The sequence below is a fragment of the Ciconia boyciana genome, chromosome 12 (assembly GCF_034638445.1).
Source record: "Ciconia boyciana chromosome 12, ASM3463844v1, whole genome shotgun sequence".
In the NCBI taxonomy this organism is placed as follows: domain Eukaryota; kingdom Metazoa; phylum Chordata; class Aves; order Ciconiiformes; family Ciconiidae; genus Ciconia; species Ciconia boyciana.
The window spans coordinates 3,279,144-3,298,167 of record NC_132945.1 but is presented as its reverse complement, the minus strand read 5'-3'; the positions used below and the strand labels follow the sequence as shown (position 1 = coordinate 3,298,167).

Genomic DNA, 19,024 nt, shown 5'->3' with positions numbered 1-19,024 from the left:
GTTACGTTTCAACAACCCACATTTTGCATTTCAACTGATAAAGACTATCCAAAGCAGCCTGTATTCTTTAAATTAAGAAAAACAAAACATGCCATTTCTTTAAGACATAATGTGGAGTTTGCCCCAAATTTAGGTTTTACAATGCCGATACGTTAAAAACTACAGGCCATTTTGCAATTTCATCTTTTTTTAAACTCCAGTTAGAAAACATTCGATTACAGTAGCAATTTGAACCTTCACAGAATTCTTGCACACTACTGGAAGCATGGTAACAATACATTAATTGCTGTTACAATAAAAGGACTCTCATCCTTTAGACTGCATGGGCCTTGATAAAAATAAATACTCAGTCGTATGCAATATTTATAGTACAATTTCCAACAACTTGCCACGTTGCAAGGAACGGCTAGAAGCAGAAACCTGTTTTTCATTAACAGACTTGACTGGCCAGTCATATTTGCAGGCTACTTTTCTATACATAAAAAAGAATGCACAGTGAATTATTTTAACACACACATAAATAGCAGTTTTAATCTTAATGAATAAAACACTCAAGACAATGGTTCTTATCAGAATGAAAAAAAAAAACCATCAAAATTATTCAGCATTCTACTGCAAATGCAATTATTTTGGTACACTCTGAGGGATGTTAATTCATGTTAGGACAAAGACATGGTCCCTCCCAGTACTTGAGAAGGTCATCTCCTGTCATAATGCTGAAACGGAGACCCACAAAGAAAAGAGTGAAGATTTATTGCTGTCCTTTCTCTAAACTTTCAAAATTGCTGAGGTTATTTAGCACTGCCACCAAAAGAAACAGTATTCATTTAAAAAAATAATCAATTTAGAAACAAGTTTTCTTACATCAGTACAGTCCCAGGACTGACGTTCTTGACAGAAGACTTCTAAGCACATGTGAACATGCAGATTTAGCTAAATCTGTAAATTGTTGTCTACGTAATAAGTCATCTGTTATCACACAGACAAAGACATTATTTCCCACCACATTTACTGAAATACCCTAAAGGAGAACTGGAGACACTAATCAAGGTAAGCACACATAAGTGTGGATGTTGTTTACATCCTGTACTGGATGTTATTTACATCTCCTGTATGTTGGAGATGTAACAACTAGTCGATGCGATTTCAAGCAGAAGCACATGCACCACAAAACCGCTGAACTCCAAATAACATTTTCTGTTTCATATAGAGCACTTTGGGCCACAGACTTAACTTCTTTTTTTTCAGAATTACTTCAGTGTTTTGGAACCAGTGACTATTTCAAGATCAGCAACCAAAGTATACAAAGATGTATTATACACCACCTTAAATTTTGAATTTTCTCAAAAAAGTCATGCAAGTAGCACTATTATGCTAGTTAACTCTACATCTTGATATCATTCATAAACATACAGCAAAAATCAAAAAAACAGTCTTGATTTTATTAATTATTTTTAATAGTTAAAAAGTTTACCAAAATCCTGCATAATCATAGTGTGAGGCATTTTGGATTCTTGTGCTTGCAATCCAAGACTTCCACCACCTGGATCCATATTCAGCTAACTTCATTCACAAATAACTGCAATAAAAGCAAAATCAGAATTTATGTTGAACAGCATTATTGTGTTGATTAGCTTTACTGGGTTAATGTGTCACACTGACAAACACAGAAAAGTATTTATCCAAAACTTCAAGAGAAAAGCATGCAGTACTTCAAACAACTCACTTTGCTTTATTCTTTTGTTTTTATATTTTTTTGACCTAAAATCCTAAAAATGTTTCCATCCATAAGCAGTCCTACAGGAATCGAAAGAACTACACGTCAGTGAAACCAAAAAAGTCACTAATTCTTGGTCAGGACTTAAAAGGTTTTTTTTTTTTTAGGTAAGTCTTTGGTTACTGCCTGGCCTGGAACAGTTGTGTTTATATTCTGTAGAATTTAACTGGAAAGTGCTTTTTAGTTACCTTCAGCATGCAGAGGTACCGACTGCAACATTACTTTATTTCTAGGAGCAGTAAGCACATGAAATGCCTAAACCTTCAATTCCCCCACAGCAAACTGAACATTAAAATCCTGTTGCAGTTTTATGAGACTACCTCCATAGGGTAAGAGCTCACTGACTGGCAGCGACGACCTCAACTGCGATACCAGCAGTGGCATCAGGCCGTAGGAACAACACAACATAACACACGTTAGTAAGCAACCGAACCTAGTTACAGATAACTCACTATCTAGAAGCAGAAACTTTGTCAAGAAGCAAGTTAACTTTGCCTTAAACAAACTGTAGCTAACTGTCTGTAGAAGCAAGAAACACAAGTCAGACATCAACAGCGCACATGTGCTATTATTACTACCTACATGCCTTACCTAAAAATATGTATTAGCAACTATGCATGAAGAAGTCACCTTTGCTCTACCCCTATTTGTATATACTCTTTAACTAATTATCAAGACCGGTGATTATGAATGTGTGGAGCTGCGTCAAAAAAAGTTGAGAATTATATTGGGAGTATCAATTTTTCAGATTCTTTCACAATTTTGTATCTATCAGAGATTTCAAAACAAATTTTCAGGTGTAAATTTAATTGAACATTATGTTTAATTACAGGTAAGTTTTGAAAAAGCCGCAGAGAGCACTAAATTTACAAGAACAAAAGTGCCAAAGCTGATTTTCTCTTCCAGCGGCTGTGTATGAACCCCTCTGTACCATTAAAAAAGTATGACAAAAGGCCTGGTAGAAAATTTCATCAGCCCTCAGTTGGATTTGCATGCACAGTGCAGAACTACCCATTATAACAGGCAACAGCTAAGCATAAGAAAGGCCAACTTATTTCAATGTCTCCATTGCCATGATACTTACTGAAGAAATGACAGTGCTCAACAGACTTCTGTGCCGACACCTCTATTTACCATTCCTGTGTTAGGACTATGTTATCCATATGAGTTGACATTTTATTTCAAAACTGTCAGGTTATTCTAGAAATCTTAGCTTCCAACACTGTCCCTTCTGTGCTGCCTCATTTCTGCTGCCAGGGAAAAGCTGGTCCTATGGAGCTATCTGCAATATCCCTCTAATAGAAAACTGATCCTTAGAGCTTCTGAAAGAACAGACCCGCCAACTCTTTGTAAACTCCCCACTGTTATCCTTCACTGTGACCTCTTTAGCTTGATTTTCTTTTCTTTTGTTTTTGACAATTGTTACCCTTCACTGTTACCTCTTTAGCTTGATTTTCTTTCTTTTGTTTTTGATAATTGCTTTGTTGCTTTGGCTCTTCTAATTCCCCTTAATGCTTAGGGGCTTCTGTTTCCCGATTTCTCTTTCATCAGACTTGCCTATTTCCCCTCAATGTTTTAAAACTACACCAGTTCCTCAAACCTTGCCACACAGCCATGCCAGCTTTAGTCTGAGTTTCACTGCTGAGATTCTTGCAGTCATTAAAATGCAATTCCCATTACATCCAAGAATTTTCACACATGGAGAGTAAATGTTGAGCTTCTCACTAAACTCAGTTTTACCAAGATCTCCCTTTCTGGTATCGTACCTGTCTTGAGGATGCTGAATCTCTTCCGCAAGGTACAGCTACACAAACTTGCTTTCAGAGAAAGAGAAAGCATGTAATGTTTCTTTGACAAGAGCATTTCCATAAAATGCAAGAGAGAAGGCCAAATTAGCATTCCTCCATGTTATTTGCACTGCTACTAAGCATTAAAGCATAGGGATTTGGAATTATTTTGCAATTTGCTGCAACTCAAAAGACTTTTACCCAAGTTCTCAGCGCAGCTGAAGTGACTCCGTAGCAGCAGCTACAGAAGTATACAGCGAGCAAGGCTTTCATAGGTGAAAAATCTCTAGCTTAAAAAATCTCTGTTGTACAAGACTAAAATCTTGTACTTTTCCTGCCCTCTCATATCCAAGAATGGGAAATAAGTGACCGTATCACAGAGAAAACGAAGAGTTTTAGGAGCTGTGGGAAGTGCACGCAGAATAAGAGCTCAGGTCAGAACTACCTGGAACTGGGCGGTGCAGACGTGAATAGGGAAGTACAAATACTTTTAAGAGCAAGTCTCAAAAATATGGTACTCTTAGTGTTGGAGTACCAACCTTCATTTTGCTCTTCTGGATCTCATAAAAAGCTGACCCTTACCCTACCACAAGAATTTGTTTAAGCCTGCGCATCTAAATCCAAAATATGATAGAAACTTCAAGTATTTTGTGGTACAACATACTCGACAACCCTACTGCAACGAAATATACCACAATAGACTTAAGAGCTAACATAGCCAAGCAAGGCAAATCATAAAATAAGCCAAGCCGTAAGAATAAATGGCTTAAGTGCCTGAAATCTCCGAGAAACCTCTAAGCCAGAATCAAGGGACCCAGAAAGAGCCAGGACCTAATGCAACTCACACTATCGCGCTAATCCAGAAGTAAACTAAACTTTGCGGTAGAGGTGACATTAATTTCTCTTAAAGCATGAAGCTCTGTCAACAACAGGCACTAGAGTCCACTGTAAAAGACCCTAAAAACTGCACAGATTAAAGCATCTTAATGCCAGTTACTATGTTTACTGTAACACTTGTGGCTCACCAGAACTGACAGCAGTGGATCCTTGGTACCAAACCAAGTCGCCATCGAGAAGGGAGATGCTGGCACTCTGTCAGTGCCAAGGGCCACGCTGCACTGTGCTGACCCACAGAATCAGGCGGTCTGTACTGTGTCAGGCAGCAGGCACGGTCTGCATGTGGAAACTGATGCTCCAGGTGTCATTCAAGCCAGGCAGAAAGCCACCAAGGTGAGGCGATGTGAAAAGTCAATTTTGGTGCTACATTGCTTGGCCTCCTTTTTTACGATTGCGTTAAATGCCTTCACTTCAGCGGGCGATGCAGAAGGCCCACTCTGTGCAGGCCAAGACACACATACCAGGTAGGTACATTTTTGTCTCTGGGGGGTTTTTTAAATACGAAAAAATACAAAACAGAGTAACAAGAGAAAGAAGTATGTGGAAAACACAATCCATGCTTACTGCATCTTCATTGTCAAGGAAGGAACTGAGCAGAGATTATTCTTTCTTTTACACTCTTGAAATCCTCAAGCGAAGGAAGCAGCAAGCAGTCCGCAATGATGGCAATTTCAAGAATAAGTCACCGATCCACCCCAAGGAGGTTTCAACTTAACTGAGAATACAAAAGAACCAAAGAACTTGTATCACCTAGTGTCACTATCATCCTTTCAACACTTTCTCCCTGTATTATCTGCTCAAACCTACTTCTCTAAAATTGTCTTTAAAATCTACAGTACTCGTTCTTGGGGATGACAACAACATAACGCTCTTGCAGAGCCACAAGAATTCCCCAATATAATTTCTTGATGGTGCCATAACTGTAACAGAGTAAGTTCGTTCCACACACCAGCTAGTATTATAAAAACACAAGTCAAACATTATCAATGAGGAAAGTAGTCAAAGATTCAACTAACTAATTCCAACCATACAATCAAATTTCAATGTGGTTTTAAGTTTTAGCTCCAAAATCAAATTCTTTCACCGCTGTAAGAATTACAAAGCAACTTCAGAACCTTAATGCAATGCTCTATCACTCCTAAATTGTCACAGTCATCCGCAACTCGTAGGTAGCTAACAAATACTTGCTATTACAAAGAGAGAGCTCTAGACCATAAATGGCTAATTTAATATAGGAATTTCAGAATTAATGCAATACTCTACAATTTCCTGACCACAGCCTTTACACTCAGATAACCCTTCTTTTTTAATGTAAATGGACATAAAAAATTATCTTAAATTATATAAATCTGAGATTACAGGAAGAATATGCTAGGCTTTTCTTCCTTCTTAATGAACGATTTATTTTCAGATTATATAATTAGATGCCCAAATATAAGTATATTACATATTGTGCTACATAGAAAATTCAATATAAAGTAAGATTACAATTTTAATTTAAATTAAATTAAAATTTCTGCAAGGAAAGCAAATTGTCACTAAAAGGAGTATTTTCCCAGCAGCTAACGGGACTATAAAAATTACCGAAGTTATGGAATGGCACCTTCTGTCACGTAGTACTACGAATACCTTAAACTTCCACTAAAAACAGATGGATGATGACACACGAGCAATAAATGTGCTGAAGCTGTACCTCAGCTGATGCAGCTGGTATCCAACCATTACTTAAGCACACTCCTCTAAACCCTCAACGCAGACAAAGGACAGAGTTGCATCAACTACGCAATCACAGATTTTTATTTTTTTTTAATATCTACTTTTGGGTCTTAAAGGAATGCAGTGACAGCAGGAAAACCCCTTACTGCTAATGCTGGAACAATCACCAACAGATAAGGTCTACAATTCTGCTACAACTGGACAGTTTTGCTCTTAGATTTCAGTAGTGCAGATGATTTAGTTTCACACACTACATATGCCTGCAAATCTTATTATTGGGAACAGCAAAAAATGTAGTACAGTGATTAACTGTGGTCCTTCACAGCTTCTTTCTGCGGTACACCATATTATATACCCACGTAATCATAGAAGTGGCCCAATCGTATGTTTTAAAAAAGGACAAAGAAATAAGGCAGAAAGCCACAATTCTGTATACTGTCATAACCCTGAACTTATCCGTATCTCTCTTGCCTCTATCAAGATCTCAAGTTTTCCCTCTCAATTCCCCTTCTCCTCTGTGCATTTAGAAGAAAATACTGTGAAAATGCTTTATTAGCATCAGCCAAATAATATCACTTGACAACATTCCATTAATATTTTCATCGATTTAATTACAGCATGCTGTCTTGCACCAAGGAGTACATTACCATCAGATCCCCAAATGAAGAATTTCATGAAACCTAAACTGAGACTTCCAGAGCACTATCTCAAGGCTAAATTTTTAAAACATGTATGTATCTGATATTGTTTTGCTTTTTTGAAAAATATAGTTCTCTTTCTGACTAGCTTCAGGAGAAGGTTGATTTTAACCTGTTTCAGTTCTTTATGCCAAAGCTCTTCCTTAGACAGGGCTCAGCTGAGACCAGGCAATGAATTTTACAGTAAAAAAAGGGATATAGGACCCCTCTGTCTACAGGCAGGAACACTACCGTAAATTACTACTATAAATGGTTATTTTTTAAAATCAAAGATAATGGTTGGCAGTTTGGGACTACCTAAGAACGCATACTTATCGTAGCAACACTCAGTTGAAAAACTGGTAAAGGCCCAGACCTTTATAAACATTGCTCTTAGTATACACATTGATTCATTCTGAGCTTACTCTTCCCATAAAAATACAAAATAACCATTAGTATTTTAATTTTCTTCAAGAAAGCTTTCAGAAAACACCCTAAATTGAAAGATCTTCAGCAAAGTATTTTAAGGAAGAGGGAAAAAAATTAATGCCTCAGCACTTCTGCCCTTCCCAGGAAAAAGAGGGTGTCATTCTTGTACCCAGAGGTACAATGCAGCTCCCAATCAATATGCTGGCTTCCAGGCACTGTTGACATATTTTAAATTTTTATAACATAAAAAAATACTTCTATGAAATGCCAATTACAACTTAATAAATCAACATAAATAAAGAATACGTATTTAATACATATTGTTATATCCTAAACAGTGTGGTCCTGCAAAGCTAAGCATCTCCCCAGTTTACAGGCACAATTATTCCCAGTATGTTCAGGTGATGCATTTTCACATAAAGCGTATGTGTGTGGTCAGCCCTTAAGCACTCTTTTAAAACACCGAATTTCTTCTAAATAATATTTAAGTCTTGTTTACATGTAATAAAGTAAAACACAGCATCACACTTTTGTCAGGTGTTTCAGACACTCGTAAGCTGCATATGACATTTTGATTAAACCAAAAGGACCAAGCTCAGATACAGAGCAATGTAACATGATAAATAAACTTAGATGTAGTTGAAAAATCCAAACCAGATGTTTTCTAATTATCTCTTAACATTCAAGTTCAAGAGGAATACAAGAGAATTATCCTCCCCTGAAGACACTTCAGGGTTTTGGGTTTTTTTTCCCCTAATTTTTAATGCAGCAACCAATAGAAATGCAATGAAAAACATCCTGCTTACACGGAAATCTTAGGCAGAAGAACCCAATTCGTGAAACAACGTGCAGGTTAACACAAGCCCTTCGCAGAAAAGACTGGGTATGAAAAACTAACATCTCTGTTTTAAAGTCCTTTATTGTGTTCACCTATAAAGCATCCACGAACACTTACACTCCAAATCCATTTAAAATGGCAAAGACAAAACCAATGAATGAGATTTTGCCTTACTGCCCGAAATGCGCTGAAGGCTCTTAAACACATCAATGAAAGAGACGAATTTACATCTACGCGTTACATCCGCAGCAGTAACAACACTTCCCGTCGTAAAAACCACAGGCAGAGAAGGGCTCCGGCTGCACAAAGGCACGGCACCGCCGGGCTGCCGGCGGCTCCGGCTGCCAGACTTGCGATCCGGCGGCTCCACGGGACACGCCGGCGGCGGGGCGGGCGGCAAGGGCACCGCGGCGGGGCTGCGCGGCCGCGGAGGAGCGCGGCAGCGGAGCGCGGCCCTCCCGCGCGTGCTCGCGGAGCGGGCGCGCCGCCGGGCGGCGGGAGCGCGGCGGCGGCGGGGCGGGCGAGCCCGCAGTGCCGGCCGGGCAACCCGGCGCGGGGCCTCTCCCGCCCGCACCCGCGGAGCGCTCGACTCAGCCGTCAAGCGGCCGGCAGCGGCCCCGGGCGCCGGACGCCCCATCCCCGGGGCTGGGCGGACGCGCGCCGCGGACAGGCGGCCGGCGGCCAGCGGCCCCGCCGCGCCGGGGAGGAGGGCGGGGAGGAGGCGGCAGAGGGAGGAGTGGGAGCGCGGAGACAAAGGAGCCCGCGGAGGGCGCAGGGCGGCGGCGCGGCCGGGGGAAGCCGCCCGCAGCAGGGGCGCAGGGAAGGGGCCGCCGCCTCGCCTGCGCGGCCCGGGCCGCGGCACGGGAGGCGGCTGTCCCGCGGCGGCCGCGGGACGGAGAGGCGGGGATAACCCCTGTCCCGGCGGCGCGACAGGCCGCGGAGCCGCAGCCTTCCCCGCCCCGCCGGCCGACATCTTGTTTTCCGCCATTTTCTGGCCGCCCGAAAAGGCCCCGCAGCCGCAGGGCCCGCCGGCGACGCCCGCCCGCGCCCGCCCGGCGCGGCAGCAGCCGGCGGCGGCCGAGGCTCGCCGACCCGCCGAGGGGCGGCCGCGGCCGGGCCCGCCGGCGGCCGCGGCGGCGCTGGCAGGCCTCGGCCGCGGCCTGCGGCGAGGCCTAGCCGCCTCCATTGTCCCCATCCCCCGCCGGCCCGGCGCCGACGCCTCGGCTCACCTGTGCGGCTCCCCGCGCCGGGCGGCCGCGCCGCGGGCTGGGGCCCGGGGAGGGGCTCGGGCCGCAGGACTCCGCCGCCGCCGCGGCCTGGCATTCGGGTCCGCCGGGTCCGGGCCTGCACCAATCACAGCCTGGGCCGGGCGGCGGGGCGCGAGCGCGCGCGGCCTGCTCCCCTCCCCCCGCCGCCCGCTCGCCGCCGGCCTCGCCGCGGCTGCCGCACGTCACTGCGCGCCGAGCAGGCGCACCCGCCGCGCCGAGGCCGCTGCCCTCACTCTGCCCGCGCCGCCGAGCGCGCCTGTGCGCGGCGGGGGGAGAGCCGGGAGGGGAGGGGAGGGGGGCGGCCGGGAGGGGAGTGCGGCGGCCGGTACGGCCCCGCGCCGACCCCCCCCCCCGCCGCCGCCCGCAGCGCCACAGCGGCGCCGCTACCGCCACAGGCGCGGGCACGCCGCTGCGCGCCTGACGTGGGTAGGCGAGGGGTGGCCGTCAGGTACCCTCCGGGGGGTCTCGCCGGGACAGCCTGCCCCCGCGGGGGGAACACCCGCTGCCACGACCCCGAACGCAGAAACGCGCGGGTCGGGTCAGCCGTGAGCGTTAGACGGCACCGCCAGCCGCCCCGCCGCGCTCTGCAGGCGCGGAAACGAAACCCGCCCCCCGAGCAGCGCTCAGACCGCCGGCGGGCGACGCCTGGGGTGGTCTTCCCCCAGAAAGGGGCTGCAGCTCCGCTCACGGGAGAGCAGCCGCTGCCCCGCTCCCGCTGCCTGCCGCCAGCAGTGGAGAGGCAACAACAAGCGACGAGCCGCGTATGCCCCAGCATGAGGTGACACATTTTGGAAATTCTTTGCTGTAAAGAGATCGGGTCCAGCCCTAGTCCCGTATTCTGCATTGAATTTCAAGTATTTCTCCATAAATACAGACATTTCGGAGAGAACGCAAAAGCACGTGTGGAGATAAAAGGTTTCAAAAAAGGTTACTGGAAACCCGAAATGAACCGGCACAGCGTCGCTGTCCCCCCATCCACCTTCAATTTCCTAAGAAAGATGAAGGCACCTCGACTAGGCAGCTGTGACTGTCTTTGCTTCATTATTGGACAGTATGATGACATTAAAGACACATTTTTTGGTATTTAAAATACATTCGTGCCAGTATTACCCGTCTCAAGAATACAATTAGAAGAAAACCCTGACACTGATGGGAAAGTGGAAGAAACTGCTGGCATAAATGCCTGTGTTTTCATCACGTTTTTTTTTAATTGTTTTGGGTATGTCTCTGTGAATACCAGCATCTCTACCCAAGTAGTTCTCTTAATAAAACATTGGTAGGTCTAGCAGAAAAGAAGAAAAAAAGAAAAATAAAGTCTTCTAAAGAATTATCATGAATATATCTTAGTAACCACATCAGTAAAATTGTTCCACACGTAAAATGGCATACACTTATGAGGGTAACTATGCAAAAACTTGGGCTAGAGAAGCCCATGGGGCCTGTTCTCTGATTTAACTACACAGGCTGTAGCTGTTAATTTTTCTAAACCTGCTTGAAGCCAAGTGTATTTTGGCATACACCCACCTCTGGTTTAGAAACTGATGTGTTAAATTGGTGCACGAACTGTGTTGAATGGATCATAATGGTTGAATTTCAAACACCATTAGGGACACACAAGGAATTGTTTTCTTTTTCTGGTTGAAATACAGATAACTCATAGAAATGAGTCTTTGTGTTATAACGTTTTGCCTTTACAGTTACATTTGACATCAATTTTGTTCATGGACAGTGGGATTCAGTTGCCTAAATGTCGAACAGGATGTCCAAAATGGAGATGGCAGATATGACGACCTACAGAAGACTTGCCCTCTTCTAAAACAGCAGCGGGACATCAGATGGAATGCCACAGAGCATCAAAAATGGCGTCAAGCTCCTATGTTTAGGTACCAAAATCATTCAAGTAAATCTCATTTTGCACTACGCAACTATATTTTGCAGTTAAATAGAGAGTTACAGGGCTTTTTCTTCTGGAATTCTTAAAAGATTCTTACTCCAGGACTTTCACCTCCTTAGCACAGAACTTGGAGACCTCTCCTACATTTGACCTGCCTTCCCTTTTTTTTAAGGGGTAAACAATAGAATAGTGGGGTAAAGCTGTCCATAGCATGCCACACACCAAAGTAAATACGGTATTAAGAACATACTAATTGGTTCTTCCAGTTCTAGCAAGAAGACAGACGTTCTAATGAGAAAATAATTTCAAACTGATCAACACAATTAAGGAATGAGAGGAAAAATACCTGAAAAAGGTATTCACAAAACTGAATACTTGGGGAAGTGGTGAGAGAGAATCTCACAAGGTGATACAATCAGAAAAGCAGAACTACAGAGATTAATTATCCCTTTCTTCAACAAAATTCCATCTGTGCTGGATTCTGTCTTCTCCAGTAATATCAAGGGAAATCTCAAAAGCAAATGAGCATAAAATAGCAACAAGCAACAACAAGGCTATTGCCAACAGTGTGACACAATATTCAACATCAGACCCAACATGCAAATTTGCAGAGCGAGGCAGCAATTGCAAGGAAAATCAATCCAAAGCACTGGTCAGAAGAACAGAACAAAACAAACCCACCAAGATCACAGGAATCCAAATCTCAAAAAGTGCAGCAGTGAACCACAAAGAATGCACAAAAGCCAAAACACCACTCTCTGTAGATCAATTTAAACTGTTCATACTTGACGAGGAAGTAGCACATCATAACCATGACACCTAGCAGATGACCAGAATTGCTCCTTACCCTTCAGTTCAGAACACAAAGATTTCAAAGAATTACAGAGCTTCTCTGCTCTCCAGGTAAGAGGCAAACAACCCAAGCACAGTGCTTGGCAGATAGCATATTCAAAAAGGTATTCCTTAATATTATTATTGTTAGAAGTGAGACCAGAGTATCTCAAGCAGTTTCTTCACAGTTTCCTTCCACATACAACTGCCTGATGTTAATACTGATGACCTCACCACGAGTGGTTAAGTACATCAGGAGCAGTGCACATCCATGTGGCTGATGTCCTGCAACTCTTGATCTGCCCCAGACTAAACAGCAGCCAGCCAAAGTCTTATGAGGAAAGCTTCATTCTCTGTGAAACTTTATTCATTTCAATTTAAAGAGCATGAGTGCATACCTTCCAGATCGCTCTTCTCTTGCCAGCACCAGGTATATTTTACAGGATTGCTGTATCTCTTTCTCCCATTCCTTTTCAAAGGAGTGGTGGAATATCAAATTGAACACTCCGATTCTGTGATCACTTTCAGGTTGGTAAACAGAGCTAGAGGTCAATAACAACCAGAGTTTAAATTATGGCACTACTGGAGGCTAAGAAGTGACAGAAAAAAAGCAATTCACTGACAAAATTCACTGACACATTTGGATCTGACTTTCTGGGGTCAAAATAGTTTAAACTGATAGTCTAGGATCTAAACAGATGTGCTAACACTATTTCTGTATGTTTCTGAAGATAACGGAGAGAGAACCTTTTTCACTTCTCTTACTTCTGATAGAAATTGAAAAATAACTGCATGATAGTAGGATGCTTTTACTGAACATGCCCATTGAAAGAACAGTGGGTGAGACAAGTAAAAACAAGGGCATTCTTCCATGCTCCATCCTCTGGCGATGCCAGAACAAGGTGCTTCTTCAAGCTGGCTGTGCAGGTATTACCAATATGAACATTTAGCTGCTTTGTGCTTTAATCAGCAACTAAATTCTTAACACTGATATGTACAAGCGTTGTTCTAGGCTGTCTGCAGTCTCAGAAGACATTGTAATGCAGGTTTGCAAGCAGTCTACATTCAGAAAATCTTCAGATTCTTTTTAATGAATTTTGGTGCCTGTGATTTCAACTATCCATGAAAAATTCCTCTGTCAGCATTAGGTGATTTAAAAGCTGGCAAATCTGCCCTCAATATGTGCTAGGTCCAGACTTAAACGCCATGGGTATCTTGCAGCACTAGATGTAAAACCAGTGAAACTTACCCACTTTGGATATTTGTTACATTAGGGGAGAAACGAAGAAAAAAAAAAAAAGACAATTATGGCTGAAGATTAGAGAATACCAGCTAGGATACCAGCTACAGAGCCAAGAAAAACTGCCAGCTTTGGAGCCACCCTTCCTTTTTTCCCCAGCAGGAAGCTGTACCTATTCACTAAATACTTGCAAGGAACCGGATGCAAAATGAAGGGGTCTAAATGGGTTTCTGGCTTCTCTACTAAGGTACTTGCATAGGAAAGCCAATATAGTCTGGGCAATAACAGAGTTGTGGAGAGCATGGAAAGATGCAGTTAAGGCATGGAGCTGTTGCAAGGAGAGCATTCTGATTTATATACAAGAAATGCCAATATTTTCACCTTTCTAAAAACATTAAGATTCTGGTTTTGTCTTACAGTTTCAAGTATTACCTAATACTAAGGAAAAGAATAATTTAATATAAGTGTTAAAATAATGTGCTTGAGACTTTCTAGAAAACATTAAATACATCCAGGACTTCAGTATCTTTACTTTGTTAGTGGCAAGGTAGTCAGTTTTCCATAGCTTCATTTATTTTCATTATTTACAAAACAAGTCGCAAAGAAAGCCACTGCATTTTTAATGGCAAACCATTTCAGCTGTTAGGATCAACAAGACGACAAAGGAAGAAAAAGTGAAAAAGAAGCAAGAGACAACGGAATGGGCGCATAAGCTGAGGTTGCTACATTAGTCAATACTTCAGTATTTGATGCATCTTAGGATAGTGGGAAGCTGAGTGCCTTGGTTATGTTTGTACAGTGCTGCTGGTGTCGGTGAGACTAAGTGGCTATGCCTGAGAACAGAGCCTTCCCTTCTACCTAATTCTGCAGGTACTTGGTGCAACAAGAATACAGATTCTTACTACACAGTTCAAAATGGTATGTAATTAGTTGTTTTGTTTCTTTAAATATTGTCTCTTTACGGGGAAAAACAAAGCAACGTCAGTCAGGGAACAACAGGCTCTACATGCTACAATGCCCTGAAGAATCTTCATAATTACAGTTAAGAGAAATTCATGGTCCTGCTACCAGCGTTAGATTCGGAACCATAGCTCACCAGCATGCAGAGGGCAATCATGACACAGAGCGGAGCAAACATCACAAATAAATGGGTGAGCCAAATGGACACCGAGAAACAAAAACTGTACTTGGCAAAAGCTGTCTTTGACCAGCCTTCCTGAGAAATATGAAAAAGCGCAACCCCTTACCCTCCTTTCCCTTTGATATGGATTTAAACCATCCTGGGAAGCTAACAAGGAAGAATAATGATTAGCACGCGTATTTGTCATTTCTCATGCTGAAATTTGAGAAGACTTTTTCCTTTCTCATGAGTTTCTTCTGAGGAAGGGCAGCTTTTTGTGGTAGGTATTCTTGTCATTTAGGCACAGGACATATGGTTAATCGCAAAAGAACCCTCTGTCCCAACAGATGTGCAACAATTTAAGCAATACTTAGAAGCAGCTATGTAAACTGTAAAATCAGGTATTCACAAAAAGTTGTTGTCAGTTACACAGTAAACAAATCGGCTGTTAATATCATGTTTTGTTTTATAATTATATTCTATACCTTTTCTTTGCAATAACTTTTACTGCTTTCTAACAGTTACAGCTATTTCCTCTATGTCCCAGCCCACAAGGTCTTACTGATCTCTCAGCATTTGGATCGTCCATTGATCACACAGCGTTCCAAGACACTTCAGAGATAGGAAGCAGTGGTTCTTAGTTTTTCTGTAAAGAGATTAGAATTAAATCAGTAGCATGAAATACGCTCCACAGCATGCTTGCTATTAAGATAATCTGTATCTAATCAAACTACATTTATATATTTCTTTTATTAGTATCTGAATGTATGTGCTTCTTCTGAATGTGTACTCACCAATAACTTTGGAAGATTATTTTCATGCAAATAACTGAACATATTAAGACTGTGCACACAAACTGAAACAGGTTTTGAAATATGTAAAAACACTTCAGCAGGGCCAGCTAGAAAGCAGCAACAGTGGAACATTTTGTTGCTATTGAGGTGTTTTTTTAAAAAACTGAAGGAAGTTTCTGTGGCCTAAAAAGGAAGGCCAAAGAAATCACAGGCTACTGTGGAAGGCAAAACATGGCCAGACATTTCTCTTGACCCTGTAGTGATCCTTTGCAAGTAATCCATAGACCAAAACTACTACTCTGGAAGGAAAATCCCGTTATTTTCTTTCCTTCATAATTTTTCCACTGAGTTAACAGCAAACAATTAGGAATGCAGGACTTTAAAATACATACATACACACATACTTCTTGGAATACTTACAAAATTTTTCTACCCATAAGATTATATTTGTAGATATTACATGACATGGGGCAAAAAAACCCCCGAACACCTCAGATGGCTGAGTTAGGTTGCAGACTCTGATGTAATGCATGACTGGCAACAGATTTACTTATACAGTAAAATACACAGGTAATATTCTCACCTTAATTAAGGACAGTCAAAGCACATCATAACTCCTTTTTATTTAATTATTTTTACACTTATGCTAAAGGCCCCACCCTTTTAATATTTGTATGCAGTTGAAACATGCCTTTCTGAACTGTGAGTTTTCTTCTTGTAAAACGTTAACATTTTTCTTTTTACAATAAACTTTAACCAATTTGTCTTTTTTTAAACTCTGTTATGAAGAGAAATGCCTATTTTTTACTGATAATTTATACCAATTATTGGTACCTCCTGTACAGAAATAATCCAGAAGGCTCATTTACATAAACCAACTGTAATCACAAAATACCGATCTATCATGATCTGGGCCAGAAAGACGTTGGTAGTTGACTAACGCATTTAGCAATTTTGACGAGGCTGAATTTTTAGGCACAGAAAGGTCTTACGGTAAATACCTCTGTCTACAAATCATTCAGTTGTTGGGGGCGGAGGCAGGGAAGCCTGCTAGAACACTTAGTTATATAAATGATTTCATAAGTTCTGGAATAAATAATTTAATTTCTCCGTACATCATACTATTTGTACATGAAACATGTAATAGCAACTTTCCATGAAGCTTTAATGAGTTTGAATTATGAAGTGGTGGAGGGAGGGGAACAGGAACCCCAGAGTCTCAAAGGAAAGGTGCTTTGTAAGAGGAAAGTACTAATAGAACTATTAACAGTCATATTTTTCATGCATCAGTGGAAATTTGGTTGTATCATTCAGGACAGAGTTTGGAAAATTATTATAATTTTTAAAAGTTTACATTGTCAGCAAATGTAGCAAGACAGTTGTTACCTGAGAATTAGCACTCTCTTATATTACCATTACAGAAGTTTTCAGCGTGGCTGGAAACTAATTGCTTGATCTTTCACAGTATTCCAGTGAAATCACAAGACATGCTGGCATGAAAAAGCAGTATTGGTGAAATGGGCACAGAGCTTTTAGGCATTTATTTTTTCATGTCAGCCATATAAACTCCCTTCACTGTATGACGAGTTAGAACATAGCATTCCAGTAATTGCTCTGCCAGAGCTGCAGGGATATCTCTATATTTACTGCAGTGTCTGTTCTTAAGGGGCTGTCTTGGGCAGCCATCCCTCAGTTTGGTGAAAACCCTGTTTATATGAGTTGTAGTATCTAAGTGTAAATGACTCAGAAAAGGATTAAAACATTGCAAAATTTATCCAGTCTAGAATGGAATTAGCGGGTATGTAATATACTTGAAGAAAACACCCGTATAGTAAAAGGTGGGTTTAGGCTTTTTATTAGCTCACATCTTTACTTAGTGATGTAAGTACTACTAATTTGACTTAGATAATTTGTACTCAGTACCAAGACAGAATATTATATAATGTGTATGCATAGGTATGTTATTAATACATACCCGATACTGTCTCCCCTCCGCATAACCTGCATAAGGCAATTATTGCTTGGAATGCCAAATTTCTCATATTGAGGTCGCTGGTTAGAAAAATGATCTGTCGCTGGATCTGGTCTCCTTAATGGTTGAGGATGCATGGGACTATGCAAAAGCGAAAAGAGAGGTTATTCAAATATGCGTAATAATATACTGCAAATTATATAAAGCGTTAGTTTAAACTGAAATATAAAAATAATAAAGCTCACTACTGCACGCATGACATTGAGGCAATAGCATTAAGACATCTAAATGTTCTGTCTTTTAAGTTCATTTTACTGTCAAACCCTCATCCTGCAAACGCAGATAAAAGTGGATTTAAAGAAGCAATATATTCTTTGAGCTTTTTTTTTTCCCCACTGTTACACTGAACAGTGCCATCATATCTAATTTTCTACATTCCTATGATTATTTTGAGAATGTTTTAAATTCATGATAGGTATACCTTCAACATTTTCAATGTTCATATGAAAAAAATCAGGCCTTCTTGATGGACCGAAGTATCAGAAAGCTCCATTCTGTTTCTGCAGTAGAACCCTGCTACTTATGAGGAAAATGTTCTGCTATCATTTATAGTTGCCTCACAGTAAACAAGTTCTCTGCAAAAGTTGCGGGTAGGAGCTGCAACAGTTGGCTGGTGTTAGTGAGGAGGATTAAAGTGAGGAAGCACTGCGTTTCTAAAAAGTAATGAAAATGAATACATTTTCAATTATTAGAGGAAAACCGTACAAGCCTTTAGATAAATCAGTATTTTAGGATTTAGCGTCAGAAACAAGAGAAACATGCACTGACTTTTTCTTTTTGGTGATACATTAGGAAAACATACTAAGTTTCAGCAAGCTGATAAATTTAGTCCTGTGTGCTAGTTCACATTTAGGAATAATGTACAAAATAGTCCTAGAATTCTCACAGCAATGCTGTTAGAATTATGCAAGGTAGAGGAGAAAAAAGAAAAAAATTCAGAAAAATACCCTCTGTCTATCAAAGACTCAAGCCACAAAATGTCTGTGAATAATCCAGTCAAAAGCTTAGCCAATTACAGGATCTTTGCTAGTTGCCCTGCCCCTGGCAAAGCTACAAAGTAATTCTTAGTCTCCAAACCAGAGTATAAAGTGAAAATGAGCAAAAAAGACAGAAAAACAGCAGCATACCTGTAATTCTCTAAGTTGACTTGGGGTTGGGACATCATCAAAATCTTGTCTTCTCAGTACAGCTTTTGGAATTCGTCCAACCCAGACATCCTATATGTAGGGGATCAGGTGGTTACACAGAGCGCAGTGACAACAAATTACACAAACAGCTCACCAGGTACAGTATGTTAGCAGTTGTCTTTGGTGTAAAAAAATTGTATAAACTGATCTATCAGTTACAAAATATGTTGTTTGTTATAGACACGTTTTCAAATGTATAAATTCAATTTATCTAAAAGACTCAGTAGAAGAAAAGTCTTTACCGACTTGGATAATGCAGAAAACGTACCTCTCAGATATAACAGAGAAACACCCACCCAAGTAAGTGTCTGCACAATTAAGTAAACCAGGTGTTAAGGGTCTTCTCAAGGCCTGGAAGTTTTGTTGAGTCTTTTATGATTAAACATTTCAGAAAGATGCCACTCCATATATAACAGTGGATTTACCTCTGATTTATGCAAAACTGAGTAAAAAATGAAACTAAATATAGTGATCAACAGTTAAGATCAATTGAATATTGCTGTTTAAAGACTGGCTGCTGTCTTGCCAAACATATTG

The 19,024-nt window shown here is 41.5% G+C and overlaps 1 protein-coding gene across 10 annotated transcripts in view; it reads right to left on the bottom strand.

Annotated features, from left to right (window-relative positions):
• Nucleotides 1-19,024, bottom strand: part of ZNF711 (zinc finger protein 711) — a 53,777-nt gene that overhangs the window by 17,128 nt on the left and 17,625 nt on the right. For 4 of the 10 annotated variants that reach the window (XM_072877009.1, XM_072877007.1, XM_072877017.1 and 1 more), the window contains 5 exons: nucleotides 18,428-18,517; nucleotides 17,244-17,381; nucleotides 15,037-15,120; nucleotides 4,590-5,176; nucleotides 1,475-1,579 (listed from right to left, as the gene is read on the bottom strand). In XM_072877009.1, coding sequence (XP_072733110.1) covers nucleotides 1,475-1,553 — 79 coding nt within the window. In that variant the 5' untranslated portion in view covers nucleotides 1,554-1,579; nucleotides 4,590-5,176; nucleotides 15,037-15,120; nucleotides 17,244-17,381; nucleotides 18,428-18,517. Of the gene's footprint in view, nucleotides 1-1,474; nucleotides 1,580-4,589; nucleotides 5,177-9,350; nucleotides 9,715-12,512; nucleotides 12,657-15,036; nucleotides 15,121-17,243; nucleotides 17,382-17,721; nucleotides 17,821-18,427; nucleotides 18,518-19,024 lie in introns of those variants that run through there. The other 6 variants (XM_072877011.1, XM_072877010.1, XM_072877016.1 and 3 more) reach the window with 6 other exon arrangements.